The sequence below is a fragment of the Arvicanthis niloticus genome, chromosome 1 (genome assembly GCF_011762505.2).
Source record: "Arvicanthis niloticus isolate mArvNil1 chromosome 1, mArvNil1.pat.X, whole genome shotgun sequence".
Lineage (NCBI taxonomy): Eukaryota > Metazoa > Chordata > Mammalia > Rodentia > Muridae > Arvicanthis > Arvicanthis niloticus.
Window position 1 is genome coordinate 78,251,471 of NC_047658.1, and position 16,712 is coordinate 78,268,182.

General features: G+C 36.4%; 1 protein-coding gene across 11 annotated transcripts in view; it reads right to left on the reverse strand.

The window, feature by feature from the left end:
- The window catches only part of Sbf2 (SET binding factor 2), a 293,801-nt gene that overhangs the window by 139,432 nt on the left and 137,657 nt on the right, over positions 1-16,712 (reverse strand). For all 11 annotated transcript variants that reach the window (XM_076940847.1, XM_076940858.1, XM_076940824.1 and 8 more), the window contains exons 7-10: positions 10,821-10,953; positions 8,586-8,694; positions 5,518-5,631; positions 352-429 (exon numbers count right to left, since the gene is read on the reverse strand). In XM_076940847.1, coding sequence (XP_076796962.1) covers positions 352-429; positions 5,518-5,631; positions 8,586-8,694; positions 10,821-10,953 — 434 coding nt within the window. The remainder of the gene's footprint in view (positions 1-351; positions 430-5,517; positions 5,632-8,585; positions 8,695-10,820; positions 10,954-16,712) is intronic.

The window sequence follows — 16,712 nt, forward strand, 5'->3', positions numbered from 1 at the left end:
ATAAAATTTTTTCAACATTTATCCAAATTATAAAAATCTATTCTTATTCTAATGAAATATGATTCCATGAATATCACGAGTAAGGCTCTGGGTTTGATATATAGTACTACAAGAAGAGAAGAATCCAATATCTTATGCTAGGCAGTGTTCCAGGCTATAACTAAGGCTCTGATTTCTTGGCTATCCTTATTTTTGCCCCCTAAAGAAAAAAAAAAATCAAATCCCCTCTCTGAGGCCAGAACATTGCCCTAAACCTTCTAAGGGTACTTCTAACTCAGCTATTTCAGCAAACCTAAAAATAAAAGTACAGTACTCTTTAAAAGTATCAAATTTGAACATTAAATTTCTTACCAGCATTTTTGAGTGGGATAAAGCTGTTCGTGGAGGAGGGAAGGCATGATCTGCTACTTCCAAATCCGGGTGCAAAATCTAAAGTACACAAGTTTATTATATAAGATATCTAAGATTAATAAGACCTACTTCTTAATTTCTTTGAGGCATTAAGTGAATAATCTGCAAATGAATTAGATTATATTCCCACCATGAGATTCAAATCAATTGACACAGTTTCACATGTACTGTTGTGGAAAGATCTCTAAGATAAAACATTAGATTTAAAAAAAAATAAAAACACTTCCTAAAAGTTCAGGTGCTCAGAGCACTTGCTACTTTTACAGATGATTCAGGTTCAGTTCCTAGCAACCATGTGATGGCTCACAACTATTTGTAACTCCAGTTCCAGGGGCTTTGACACCTTATTTTGGTAGTGAAATGTAGATGAAATGGTAGTGAAATGTAGATAAAATAGCCATATATGTGAAATAAAATAAGCATTAGAAAAAATGCCAACTAGAAAAATTCATGTAACATTGCCGCACTTATTTGAATATAAAAGAAAACAATCCTCAAACAAACAAATAAATGTACACACAGATAAACATGCATCTGAGTATGAACAGTTCTCAAAGATCATATACCAAATTATAAAAGATTAGTCACCCTAGGGTACGGATCTGTTGGGAGCAAGTGATATACATCTATGTTGCTACTTCTTAAAAGAGGTTTAGTTTATATCTTATAATATAAAAACTAAACAGATGACATAGAACAGAGAACTGAGAAATAAGTCCACACAGCTACAACCACCTCAATTTTGACAGAAGTGTCAAAAACATGTATTATAGAAAAGACAATCACTTAATAAGTAGTTCTAGGAAAATAATATACAAATGTCAAGGAATGATTCTAGATGATTCCCCCATCATATATATATATATATATATATATATATATATATATATATATAAATAACTAAAAACCTTAACATAAGATCCTAAAGTGAACTGTTAGAAGAAAACATGAAAAAAACTTTAAAATCTATTCACAGGCATGAAGTTCTTCTGAAAAGGGCTCTAATGGTTCAGGAGAACTCATTAATGATACTAGAAAAAAAGGAACCATGAGCAGAAAGAAGAGATAGCTGACAGGATTAGAGAAAACTTTTGCCAGCTACATATTAAATTAGGAGGTCATATCTCAAATACAAAAATAACTCAAAATGTTAAACACCAATAAACTAAATCGTCCAATCAACAAATGGGTTAGTGAAAAATTCAAACGGCTAATAAATATTTGATGAAGAATTGGCATCTGAAATGTAAACAAATAAAATATCTAATAAAAAAGAGAAAAAGAAAAAAAAAGTATTGGCACCATGCATAGCAATTGGAGAAATACAAATTAAAGCCATACTGAGATCCTATCTCCCTCAATGGCAAAGTTACTGTCATCAAGACAAGAAATGGAAGCAAATGCTGGCAAGGATGTAGGAAAGGAAGACCTTCAAACATCACTGCAGAGTGCAAACTGGTGCAGCCTCTATGAAGTTCATCAAAAAAGTGAAGTAACAAAACAAACAGAAAGACACCATCTGACTTATTTACACCACTCTTGGTACTATTCACAAACAAGAATTCAAACCAGCAAACCACAGAAATACTTGAACACCCATGTTTACTTCAGCACTACACAATAACAAAGATATGGAATCCGTCCAGATGCCTATCAATGAATGAACAAAAAAGAATGTGTTATGCAGTAAGCAGTTTAACAACTGTAGAGAAGAATAAAATCATGTTATTTGAAGGAAAATGAATAGAACTGGGTGTCCCCATACTCAAGTATAGTAAGTAAAATGCTAATATAGACAAATGACATATATTCCTCTCATAAGTGTAATCTAGATTTACATAAAAGTAAGGATAAGGAACATAATAAAGGGTGAAAATAAGCAAAGTAGAATGACACATAGGACAGTTTCATAATGAAAACCTATTCTGTATGCTAACAAAATTAATAAATAAATGTTTTCAAATTGGGGGCTGAAGAAATAGGTCATTGATTAAGACACTTGCTGCTCTTCCAGAGGATATCGGTTTGGTTCCCAGCACCTACATGGTGGCTTACAACTACCTACAATGCTTACAACTACCTACAACTACAGTTCTGATATCTTCTTATGGTCCCCTCAGGCACTGCACAGATATGGTGTACATACATTGATTTAGGCAAAAAATTCATACCTATACAGTGAAAACAAAAAAAAAATCTTTTAAAAAGTACACTAAAAAAGTAAACATAGCAAACACAACAAACTAATTGACTAAAATACTGAGAGAAGAAGCTTTCGAGCTTTGCATTTCAGAAGCAAGTAGACCATGTCAAAGCTATGAATAGTAAGTAACATGAGAAATAAGAAGTACAACTACCTAGAAAGCTAAAGAAAAAGATTAATATTTGAGTTAGGCTCTAAAGATAAGCAAGTTGGAAGAGTGGGTGGGGTGGAAGAAGGTCTAGGTAAGACTTGCACAGAGGAAAGGATGAGGATCTGTCAGTATGTAACATATTTTGGTTTTGCAGATCATTTTCAAGTTGGTGTGAGGGAACACATCTGTAATTGCAGATTCATGGAATGCTGTTGTAAGTTTGCAAGTGAGATACCAGTCTTAGCAATTTAGTGAGATCCTGTCTCAAATGAAAATTTAAAGGAGCATACTTATTCTGCTACATTGTATTCACAGTGGAGCTCAGTGATTAGGCAGTAGAAGAGGAGGTGGAGCTGGGAGAGAAAGAGAGGAAGGGGAGGGGAAAAAAGAGGAAGGGGAGTAGAAGAAGGAGGCTATCAGCCATGGAAAACCATGGTTGGGTAAAAAGCTGTCCTGGTAGCAACTTCTATCAAAAGGTTAGATATTGGGTAACAACTCTAATTGAGTGGGCATCTTGTTGATTGAGCATTTCTAAATATATAAATTCTTTAGATAATCATTATGCTTTAAGAATGCGAGGATGGCAGATATTGTCTGGGGTTCAGCTGAGCTTTGTGGATAAGAGCTTTGTGGATGCAGCGAGGGGGACTGGCAGAGTCATCCCCATTCTGGCATCTCGTAGTTGCCAGGACCTGCGCATCTAGCTAGCTGGAGCTGGGGTTAGAGACGAGGAGCAGTGGGAACATGGTGGCTGCCCGAGAATAAGCCAGACTGGATGCTGTTTTCTAAATATCACCCCTACAGGGCTGGGATGTAGAGCAGTAGGTTGCCAAGCATATGCAAGGCTCTGAGGTAAATCCCAGCACCACAAAAACAAACAAAAGTTGTTCATAGTATATCAAGAATAGACTTAATTCTATGTGGTGAAAACCAGCAATCCTAGCACTCTGGAGGCTAAGTAGGGGTCCAGCCTGTGATACACAGTGAAATGCTATCTCAGAATAAAAAGAACAGTAAACCGTCAGTCCTAGTTACAAATCACACAGTCACTCCTATATACTATCTTCATGTTTTGGTGCTTTTAAAGTTATTCATGATTCTTACATAGTTCCAGTAATGTATGGCCATTTGATTACAATTACCAACCAAACAATTATAACCAAACAAAAACAAAACAAACTTTCTACATGTGTTTTTCAAAGTTCTATTATTATACCCATTAAATCTGAACTCTTTGTGGTCTTTGGCCAATATACACTGCTCTTACCTTCATTCATGACTTATTATACTGTACATATAGGATAACTTATTATGTTTGAGAACTGTGATAACAAATACACACAGTTTTACCACAAATAAACTATATGTTAGCAACACCTAGTGGTAGAGGCATGGCAGGTGGAGCATACAGCATGTAGAAGAACTCATACAAAATCAACTGTCTTAAGAACTAAAATCTCTCTTTGTTAATTCTAATACTTAATCACTGAATAATTACTTATATAATTGCTAAATAATTACAAATGAATAATTACTTATATAATTGCTAAATGACTACAAAGGAGTTTAAATACAATAAGAATTCTAGAAACATTAAATTTCTTCAATGACTCAAATACTTATTTTTCAGCTACTGCTATATCCACACATAATCAATCCAATTATATAGTTAATGTATTTTTTTAAAAAATTATTCACCTTTTGAAATGTAGTATTATCTGAGATGATACTATGTTTGGAATCTCAGGTCTTTCCATCATTTAAAATATGATTATAAGAAACCTATAACTACCCTTGCCATGCCTTAATTTCAGAAAGTCACCTGTTCATCTCTCTATAAAATAAAATATCCTATAAAGTCTAGAGTATAGCACTTTTGAAGAGACATGGTTTGCTCAATGGCATCAAGTTGCAGAATGTAAACTGAGTCCTATATTGGTTTCCTTCCATTCTGCCACATCTTGTATTTCAGATTACAAATTGCATTAGGAAACATCAGGATTTCCTAAACACTTCCCTTTATAGACAACCCTGACAAAAAACATGTACTAACATAAAGAAGGAAGTTTTCTGAGAATAAAATCTCTTCTGGTAACTGTATACTTTAAGCTTTTATTTAAGGAAGAAAACAAAAAAAAATTTCAACAGCCTAGAGTATTAAGATTAAAAAGACCTTAATGCTACTAACATCTTAGAAAACAATGTAGCATTTCTTGAAATTTACTCTGTAAACCAGGCTGGCCTTGAGAACTCAAGAGATCCTCCTACCTCTGCCCTCTTAGTGCTAAGATTAAAGGCATAGTTTTATTTTCACAATATTTGATATATAATATCTACTGTATAAATATACTGAATGAGAAACAAATATTCTTTATATAACTATCTAATAAATGAGGAACCCTCCTCTAAAGACTATAAAAGAATTTATTTGTTTCAAACATAGGCCTCTTTAAAATAATTACACTCTAATGGGGTATGGTGGTACATAACTTTAATCCCAACACCTGGCAGGCAGAGGCAGGTGAGATCAAGGTCAGCCTGGTCTACATAGTAAGTGCCAGACCTACATAGAGACAGTATGTCTCAACGTAATGTGTGAGTATGCATGTGTAAATATGTATGCACAGAAACGTGCGTGACGTGTACACGTGCGCGCACACGCACACACAGAGTTAGACAATGTTTTTTAAGTTCCAGTTATCTTAGTTTCTGGTTTAAATCAAGAAAAATTACCATGAACAAAGAGTCATACCAGAGAAAGTGCTGCTTGAGTCTGATGAAGAAGTGGCTCCGGGAGGGAGGAGAGGTGAATACATTCAGGAATTTTAATAGTGCCTCCATCCAAATCTGCTATGATTACATCTAACTGAAAGAGATTTTAAAAATTAACCACAATTTATAAATTACATTTGTTTTTAAGCAAATTGCTGTGACTAACTCAAACTGAGAAAAACCAAATTGAAGAAGAGATTCCTCGATATCACAGTAAGAGTTCCTAATTACACTACATGTCCCAGCTTCCTTGGAATTTGAGTATTGTACAAGAATACCCATCTGCCAGCGGAAGATGAAAAAAGTGATATGGGCACTCCTGTGCTTCAGAAGAGGAGTGCTGTAAGGCTCTTCTATGTCCTCTTTCTCCTTTCCATAGGAAGGAACTATGAACCGGCAGCAGCCTAGCATTAGTCATCCTGATGATGACACGACCTGAGGGAATTGTAATAGAGAAAGCATAAGGGAGGAGGCTTGGATGGCAAATGATGCCATGGAGCAAACTACTTAGACACATTGAGGAATTTCTACAAAGCGCTGCGTGTTAATGGTAAAGATTCCACATTAGCTAAGCTAGTGCATTTGGGTTCCACATAAATCAAAACCCAAAGCACTATGTATTACACAATTACTGTGTAGATATGAAGCCTAGCTTGGGAGTGGTGATGCACATCTTTAATTCTAGTAACTGGGAGGTAGAAGGATGAGTTTAAAGCCATTCTTAGCTATGTAACGAGTACAAGTTTGTGATCAACCTGTGATACATTAGACTCTGTCTCAAAAACCAAGAATAAAACAAACAAAAACAACATCCCAAACCTGATTTGTAGCATTCTAAAAGGTCATATTTAAAATAACTTATATAAATATGAAAGATTTTGATGTGATTATAATTCATTCTAATTTATTAAAATGTGAAAAAAACCTACAATTGTCAACATTTAGTTTGTCCTATCTCTATATTTAGTACTACTAAACTAATTTACAAATTATTGGGGTCTACTTTTTAATAAACATGCTTATTTGCTTATACATTTTATATGGTGATACTGGAGTTAAAAAGAACTAGATATGAAACACAATGTTAGGAGAATAGATTTGTAGCATTCTAAAAGGTCATATTTAAAATAACTTATATAAATATGAAAGATTTTGATGTGATTATAATTCATTCTAATTTATTAAAATGTGAAAAAACCTACAATTGTCAACATTTAGTTTGTCCTATCTCTATATTTAGTACTACTAATTTACAAATTATTGGGGTCTACTTTTTAATAAACATGCTTATTTGCTTATACATTTTATATGGTGATACTGGAGTTAAAAAGAACTAGATATGAAACACAATGTTAGGAGAATAGATTGGTATACACATGGGGTTCTTCTCTGATCTCTCAATTGTGTCAATGACATCTCTGATGTGGTTCCAGCTGCAGTTGCTGTGCGAGGCACATTGAAGCTTCCTTTTTTGCTGGCATTTACAAAAGAAGCAGCAACACAAAGTCTCATAGATTATAGATACCATGCAACACATTCTTTTGGCAAAGAAATTTTCTTATACTCCCTGAAAAGTGCCACATAATGTGCTCCCTGCACTTCAGGCACAGTGCTTCAGAACACACTCCTCATCTCACACCAGGAATCCCACTCCATTAGTTGGCAGGTCTTAAATTTGGCAGTACACCCAACAGAATTTGTTTCTGTATATTATACCCACGGACACTATTTTTTTTTAGTTTTTATAACCCTAAACAACCACCTTCCCCTTCTTCCCTATAATAGTCTGTAAATATTGAGCTTTAGGTATTAAGTAGCATTAAATTATAACCCGAGACAACTTCCTCAGTGAACAGCAGTTTTCTAAACTTTTGATTGTGAAGTCTTCTGATGCACATAGTACCACTAGAAGCATAATACCCATAAACAAATTATTCTTGAACTAGCTTTAGCCTCTCTAATGTCGCATGGATTAAAAATTTGGTGGGAGCTCAAAGTGAACTTGAATTCTACTGAATTTAAACTATTTGCAAACTATTTTATTCTTGTTACTTTTCAGGCATTCTATATTGGCAGATCTCACTTTAAAACACTAATAAGTTAAGCATTAATAAGAAAAGTGTGAATAAAACAATGGATTATTAATTCTTTATTATCATCTATAGCAGCTATTCTCAACCTGTGGGTTGTGACAACCCCTTTGGGGGTAGATCAACCCTTTTGCAGGGCTCACCTAAGACCATTAGAATACATATTTACATTACAATTTATAACAGTAGCAACATTACAGTTATGAAGTAGCAACAAAAATAATTTTATGGTTGGGGTCACCATAACATGAGGAACTGTATTAAAGCATCATAGCATTAAGAAGGTTAAGAACCACTGATCTACAGAAATACAGAATTTCTCATATGAGGAATATGGTAAAATAAATCTGATCTGGTATACAAAGGAAGTGAGATATGGTAGCACATGCCAGGACATACTCAGAAGGCTGAAGTAGAAGGACTGCTGTGAGCTCGGGAGCTTTAACCTAGTCTAGGGCACATAGAAAGACGCTGCCTTTTTTGTTTTATAGTTGGTTGGTTGATTAATTACTTTGTAAGAGAGACAGAAACAGAGAGAGGGACACACACAGGCTGTGATACACATGTAGAGGTCAGAAGATAACTTTCAGGAGTTGATTCAGGCCTTCTGCTTTGTTTGAGGCAGCGTTTCTTTTATTTCTGCTGCACTGTTCACGTCAGGCTAGCTAACCTTCCAGATGATTCTTCTATTTCTACCAGGAGTGTTGGAATTATAAAAAACTCAATAAACTCAACCAAGCATTTTTACCAGTGAGCCATCAAAGCCATCTTATTCATAAATATATGAATACATAAATTCTTCTTTAAACTCTCATACTTGCAAAATTTTGCCTACAGTTGTTTTCCTTCTAGTTTTTCTTTTTTATGGGAAATGTACCTTATATAAAAATAATAATGATGTGGAAACCTTGCAAGACTGAAAACAAAAGACTCAAGATCTGGACATCTGGGTACTTACAAGCTCATGGACATCAGTTTTAAAGATGGAGTGTACGCCAATAATGAAAGGAGTCGGAGAACTCAAAACTTCTAGGAGCTGAGCCGGAAGAATGGGGATGTAAGGGTAACTGGAAATGATAAAAAAAAAAAAAAAAAGAGTTCATATATGTTATTTTCCCACAATATAAACACATTTCCCTTTATTTCTGTAGACTCTGACCCATAAAAATAGATTTATCAATTCTCTGAGAATTTTATTCCATGTATTTTGATCATATTCACCCTGACTCTTCCCCAATTCCTCCCAAATATATCCTCATAACCATACTCCACCTCCAGCTTTGTGTCTTCTTTTTAAAAATGTTTTTATTAATTCTTTGAATTTGATACAATATATTTCTTTCATAGTTACTACCATTCCTTTCAGATCTACCCCACCTACTTATGCCCCAACTCTGTGGTGTTTTTTTCATCTGAATTTAAATATTTATATTTAGAAATTGTCAAGTCAGCCTGATATGGTGTGCCAGCTTTTAAGCCTCGTATTTAGGAGGCAGATGTGGGTGGGCTTCTATGAATTCATGGCTGGACTGGTCTATTCACTAAGTTCCAGGGCAATCAGAGTTAAGTGCACTTATGAGTTCATAGCAGTTGTGACAGCATGCACAAGGCCTGTGCAAGCCTAAGCCAGACCAAATCCCTACATGAAGATAGGCATTCAATTCTACCTCTGGCTATAGAGCTATTGGCAACTGTTAGCTGCTGAGAAAGAGAGACAGTAGCCCTGGTAAGTCCACCATCCTCCAGTGGAAGACCAAACATCCAAGATTATCTAGGCAGCACAAACTGGTCTTTAATTGATTAATTTAATTAATGAATTAAATTTAAAGAACACAAAATTGGATGGGTATGGAAGGAGATTGATCTGGGAAGTGTTGGGGTTAGGGATATGATCAAAACATGAATGAAACTCTCAACTGATCTTTTTTTTTAAAGAACTGAAGAAAAAATAAAGATGAGGAAAGAAAAGAAAGAAATGATCAATTTTATGGGCAAGATTGTTAACACTAAAGTTCTGAAAAGAATGATGTCCAAAATGCTATTGTTTAAAATATGGTCATAAAAGCCTGGCAGTGATGGCTCACACACCTTTAATCCCAGCACTTGGGAGGCAGAGGCAGGTAGATTTCTAAGTTTGAGGTTAACCTGGTCTACAGAGTGAGTTCTAGGACAACCAGGACTACACAGAGAAACCTTGTTTTGAAAAACAAAACAACAACAACAAAAAACCCAACAAAACAAAACATATATGATCAAAACAAAAGATATGATCACAGATAATAAACACAAAGTAAATGGAACCTAGGTTAGGTTCCTCCTCCTTCCCCCTAAGCTAGTCTCTTTAGACTGCTGTTTTAAAGCATTCTTCCTTATGATGACAACTAATGTCAGAGAGGAGAAGTGAAGGACCTCCACACTCAAGGCAATGCAATGACTTGTCTAAATAACACTGTGCTTGATGCTTACATTCAATAAACAGATTAAAAATTTTTATGAAAATTCTAGAGGCAATCTAAAATTTTACCTAGTGTTCATGAATTTAAGTTTCTGGGACATTATGACTAGCAAATTAAACCAGAGTAAAATATTCTACTTGTGGTATGACCTGACATCATGGTTTACATTTTTTAAAAACTGTTTTTTAATTTTTCTTATGGAAAATATTTAACATACTCCTTAAAAATAAATGAGAAAATTATAATGAAGATCTAGTTAATCTGGGTTTGACAATTACCAATGCATAACCATTTAATGTCTACTGACATTATGTTCTAGTATGTTCTAGTCTCTTTGTTATTGTGAAGAAACATCACATCATTTATATACAAATAATTTAAGAGTTATCTAAAACAGATAAGGATTCTTAATTAACAGAATTCTAATAACTTCGAAAATTTAATACACTAGTATCAAATAACATTAACCAAAGAATTTTATCAGTATTGAAAGATAATTAAATATTGCTGACAGTACTATTCAAAGTAAATTAAATATGTTTCACTAAATTAATCAACACACAGTGATGTACAACTTGGAAAAGTCCCAAATTTTACTCTAGACTTTATTAGAATCATGACTCTAACTTCGCATAACAAAGCTCTGTGGTTCAAAGCAATTGAGCTATGTCATTTTGATTTATCAACAAGTAATACATAATGTGGGAATAAATAATATAATCAAGAAAAAACTTCACCTGTATTTAAGAGGAAACATTAAAGATTCCAGGGCTCTACAGGCATCACTAAGTCTCTGGAAACTTGCTGAATGGAAGAGAACCTTATTTTCTGTAAGGACTGCACAAAAGAGGTTGAGGACGTTTTGAATGCCTAAAAACAAAAGAGTAAAGGCTTACTTAACATAACAAATTGTATTGAGTTGCCACCAATCACAGACTGTCAATGACAAAGGTAATATTCTGGGGATCACCAAAAGAAAATACTTGATTAATCCAACCTACACAACCTATAGGCATCTGCCTTCCTACATGTCTATATTTACAGCACTAACATAGACACTGATCCTATGAGCTGTTTAGAAATTTACTATTACCTCTTTTTTTTTTTTTTTTAACTTTATCTCCAAGGTCTGTATTTAAGTTCCCATTAAAGGAACTTAACATTAGTTTTTGTTCGTCTTTAGTGTCTGTTTTTCTGGTGTTAAAACAGTCATGTGTTTCAAAATGACATTTCAGTGAACTATGAATCACATACAAAACAGTGGTATCATAAGTTCATAATAGAGGTGACAAATTCCTACCATCTAGTAACAATAGCTGTCCTTGTATCATTGTACAATGAATTACATACTTGTAATAATGTAGGCAGAACAAAACTATCGCTACTCATATGAAAGCTTAGCATAATTAGGTATAGAGGAAAATGGGATTAATGACTATATAATTAATGTGCTTCTAACATCACAGTTTTGTTTGGATTCTGTATCCCTTCTACTTATACAGAAAACTTTATGTTGTATTATGCCAGGGGCAGCCTCATACATTTTGTATTTTCCTACATTCTATATTCTGTGCTTCTTGATTGCATCATTTTCTCTTGTGCTTGATTTAATCTCATGCTATTTTGCATACATGACTGTCAGTGTCACCATGTATTCTGTCTGTCTGTTTTCACTATATAGCCTAGATATGTAGTGGGCTATACTACCTAAGACCTGGAAAGACATATGCTTGAGGATGTCTGTCCAGTGACCCACTTCTAAAAATTTATTCCTCCAATTGACACATGACTATATGGGATGAGCAGCTAATTTGCTATCCAGTCCTGTTGCCTCACCAGAAAACCATAACAATGGAACCAGACAACTACAGAATAAAAGCTCTAAAATCACCTTTTCCTCTTTAACCCGTTTTGGCTGACAGTGTTCTGTCATACTAACCAAATGCTGGCTTACACACATGGTTCTCTTCTCTCTTGAGAGTCTGTAGATCATTACACCTTTAGTTTGACACTAACTTTATCCTAGATTTAGACAACAGGAATCCTTTTGACTTACTTCCTTGCATAACTCTTTTCCTGCCCCTTCCTCTTCCAAGTTCTTGCCTCTTGCTTAATACAACAATCCAGACTCATACTATTCTTACCCTGCTCCAGAATGAAAACTGCTGGAGTCCAGAGTTCTGGCAACTTTTGGTAAGAACTACTACTAAAAACCAAGTTTCAAACTGCCAGGGTATATACTGGGTAATTTCCACATAAATATCTTTCATTATAGCCTATATTTACCTATAGGAAATATGCATAGATATAAAAAATACACATAATGTTAGCATACACATATGTACACATAAAGGCGTACTTTTGAGAATGGATCTACATAATTACTTTCAATTCCAACTTATTCCTTATTCCTTATTTTCCTCTATTCCTTCAGCTCATATGTATATATCCCTTTCTCCACTGAAAACACTGCATCCTAATAACACCAAAGCATTTCTTTGTTTGCTAATTTCTATTTTATTATCTATATTATAGTTCCAGAATTGTCTTAGCGATAGCGACTCAAAAGAACCAAAACAAACAAAAAAATCACACATTACAAAGGAGTTCAATATTTCCAATTCTCTACCCAAATCCATCCCATATTAAACTAACATAGCCAAACTTTTGAGTGTTCCAGTTTAGACAATGATTTGGGTATAAATTCAAGGTCTATAAATGAAGTTTGGTCTGTGGGTGGCTCTAGGGAGAAATGGTAGAACATTTTGGAAGTGGGGCATATTGGGAGAACCTTAGGAACAAGTCCTTAAAAGGGACCTTGCTTGTCCTCTCCTTCTGTCTCTGCTTCTAGTTCAATGTGCAACCACTCGCTTCTCCCACATACAGTTGGGCCATCATTGGTGCCATGAGGTGATACTGTGAGCTAAGTAAACTTTTCTCTATTAGATTAGTTGCTTCAGGTACTTAATTTTAATACCTGGAAGGCATTTTTCCCCCTCATTGATGCAGTCAAATACCTGACAAGCAAACTTTCTTATAAAGGGAAAAGGGATATTTCTGGGTTACAGTTAGTGTCAAAGTATCATTCTGTCATGAAGGGGAAGACATAACAGCAGGCAGAGAAAGCAAGGCAGCAGCATCAGGGAGTCAATTGATCAAACTGCATCTACAATTAGGAAATACTGTGACCAGGAAGTAAGCCCAAATGACCCTTCCTTCAACAAGCCACTTGCCCCACGGCCCCACAGCCTTCTCAGTACTACCAGCTGGACACTAAGGACTCCAACATATAGCCTAGCCTATGGGGGCATTTTTCATTAAACCATCACCATAACTGATGCTTTTATAAATATATTACTTTGTTTTTCTAACTATTAGACTGATCTAGTTTTCTGTCCTGAATATGTAAGACATTAACAGGCTTCTAGAAGTCAAAACTATATGATGGTGTATTTAGAGAAGCATCACTTGTCACTTAATTAATAGTATGTTGCCAGTGTCAATTCTGATTTGAGTGTGTGTGTTTTTACATGGAAGCCAGAAGATAACCTTGGATGTCATTCCTTATGAGCTACCTACATTGTGTTTTGAGACAGGGTCACTAATTGACCTGTAGTTAGACCAGGAGGCTAGGCTGGCTAGCCACTGAGTCCCAGCAATCTATCTACCTGTCTCTGCATTCCCAGTGCTGGGATTATAATAAGAACATACCACCAGTCAGCTTTTCTTATGTAGAGCTCAGGAATACAGAGGCTGATGCTCACGGCTAACCATTGAACTGATCATGGGGTTCCCAATGGAGGAGTTAGAGAGAAGGAGCTGAAGGGGGTTGCAGCCCCATGGGGAGAGCAACAATCCCAATCCCAAACTGCTGTATTACCTGTCAGATGGAAGGATGGAGCTTGTTACTTTTGATATTGTTCTTAGCATTTATGTTGCATTTAGGTACTCTACTTCAGCACCAGCATCTGCATCTACTTGCTTATGAAAAGAAGCATTTGAACTCACTATAGCTCAAGCCTGAGTTGTTCTAGTTTCTTTTTTGTTTTCATTGGCTATTCTTTTTTTTTTTTTTAAATTGGATATTTTATTTACATTTCAGATGTGATCCCCTTTCCCCATTTTCCCCCTACCCAGGAACCCCCTATCCCATCCCCCCTCCTCTTGCTTCTATGAGGATGTGCTCCAACCCACCTGCCACTCCCAACTCCCTACCCACGATTTCCCTGACACTGGGGCATCTAGCCTTCACAGGACCAAGGACCTCCTCTCCCACCTATGCCTGACAGTGCCATCCTCCCCTACATATACAGCTGTACCCAGGTCCCTCCTTATGTGCTCCCAGGCTGGTGGTTTAGACCCTGGGAGCTCTGGTTGGTTGGTATTGTTGCCTCTGTATGTGTCAGGCTGTGGCTGACCTCTAAGGAGACAGCTATATCAGGTTCCTGTCAGCATGTACTTCCTGACATCCACATCAGCGTCTACCTTTGGTGACGGCACATGGGATAGATACCCAGGTGGAATGGTCTCCGGATAACCCCTCCTTCAGATTTTGTCCCACACTTTGTATATGAGTATTTTGCTACTCCTTCTAAGAAGGACCGAAGCACCCACACTTTGGTCTTCCTTCTTCAGGAGCTTCATGTGGTCTGTAAGTTGTAGCTAGCATATTGCCAGCTTTTGGGCTAATATCCACTTATCAGTGAGTGCATACTTAAGTTTCTATCTTCTAGGATCCCCCCCCCCCCGCCCCCATATCCTTTGGCTTTCTGGTTGCCTTTTATCTTCAAAATGACAATGGTCACTTGATAGTCTTACCTGGTATCACTGTGACACCAATCTCCTGTCTCTCTTCTTCATCTTGCAAGAGCCTTTGTCATTACACTGAGCCTACCTCAGGTGACAGCTTCTCAAGAAATGATCTTGAGAAGGACTTTTTTTTCTTTGTTTGTTTTTTGTTTTTTTGTTTTTTTGAGACAGGGTTTCTCTGTGTAGCCCTGGTTGTCCTGAACTCACTCTGTAGACCAGGCTTATGGGGCTGTGGTTTGCATGTGGGTGTGGGTTCTGTTGGGCTGAGTTGTGGATCCTGCATGTCTGCTGCCCCAGCTGAACTGCAGCTGCTTGGGGAACAGAAGCTTGGGAATTTGACTGAGTTCACTCTATGAGGCGCCTGGCGGGTGCTAGGCTATAAGAAGCCGTGGGGCTCCGCCCAGGCATGGAGAGGTCTCAGCCTGAAGTCCCTTGGGGGTAGAGCTCTTGGATGGGACCCCCCACACACACACAGAAAGGTGTGACGGATTGACTGGTCTCAAACTCCCAAGCCTTTAGGTAACTCATTAATATGAAGATCTCTTGAAGCTCTGCCCTGTAGTCACGCCCTCTACCTGTGGAGGAGCTCTTAGGGGCATTACCCTATGTGACTGAAAGGCCCATGTCAGGAGCATGGAGTCTGGGAATGTGGCAAAATGCATGCTGTCCCTTACAGGGATACCTGTTGGGTCTCCAGCCATCTCTAGTCAGTGCTCCACCAGACACCATCCTATCCTTTCACGGTCCTCCACCCCACACAGGTTGGCCTAGAACTCAGAAATCCACCTGTGTCTACTTTCCAAGTGCTAGGATTAAAGGCATGCATCACCACTGCCCGGCTATGAGCAGGACTTTTAAAGATGAACATTATCAGGGCAATAAGACTTTTCAAGAAGAATTAGGGAAGCACTTGTCCCTTCCTAAACTTCATTCTCCCACAACAATGATAATAATGACCCACCTACACATTTCATAAAAAATTAAGATTCATAAGATATCGCACACAGTGTGAAGGTCTATATTCAGTTATGAGAGACTCTATTCTAATTAGACTGGTGAAATAAGAAAACCCAGTTTACCCTCTCAAGGGTAGTTAGACAGACATGCTCTGCACAGCATAATTGAGCAATTAAGGAATTAGATATTGTGATATTCTAAAGGGTAGAATTTTCTTTACCCAAAAAACTGTAGTTAAAAAAGAAAATAACCTTCTCATATACAAGTTCCATATTTCTAGTATTGTTTAAAATTTACATAACTAGTCATCGCTAGTCTGGTGATAATTTCTACCGGACTTACTATACTCATAGATACACATCCTGCCAATTGCTCAAATACTAAAGCAATCTTAAAATTATTTCCTGATCTCAATTTTCTTGGAGAGTTAAGTTTTAAAACTCAGTGCCTAAGCAATTAAATGTATTTGTTCTCTATTTTAAATGAATAATAACAAAGCCTTTATTCCAGAATTCTCCACTGAATAGTGAATACATGTTATATCAACAGAATACTATGTCTCAGATAATCAAAAGGGTAAATTAAGGAACAAAGACCATCCTTTTCTAATTGTACTTTATTATGTGTAAGTGTATACTTATATAATGTATATAATACATTATTATACAATGTGCATGCACATGCCATGATGTACATGTGGAGGTCAGAGCGCAACTTTGTGGAAATGGTTCTCTCCTTCCACCTATATGTGGGTTTAGGTATAGAAATAAAGTCAGCAAGCATGCACAAAAAGCAAGTTCACCTGTGTATTATCTCACAATCCCAGAAGCTCATACTTTGAAGAAGAATATATTCTGGAAAGT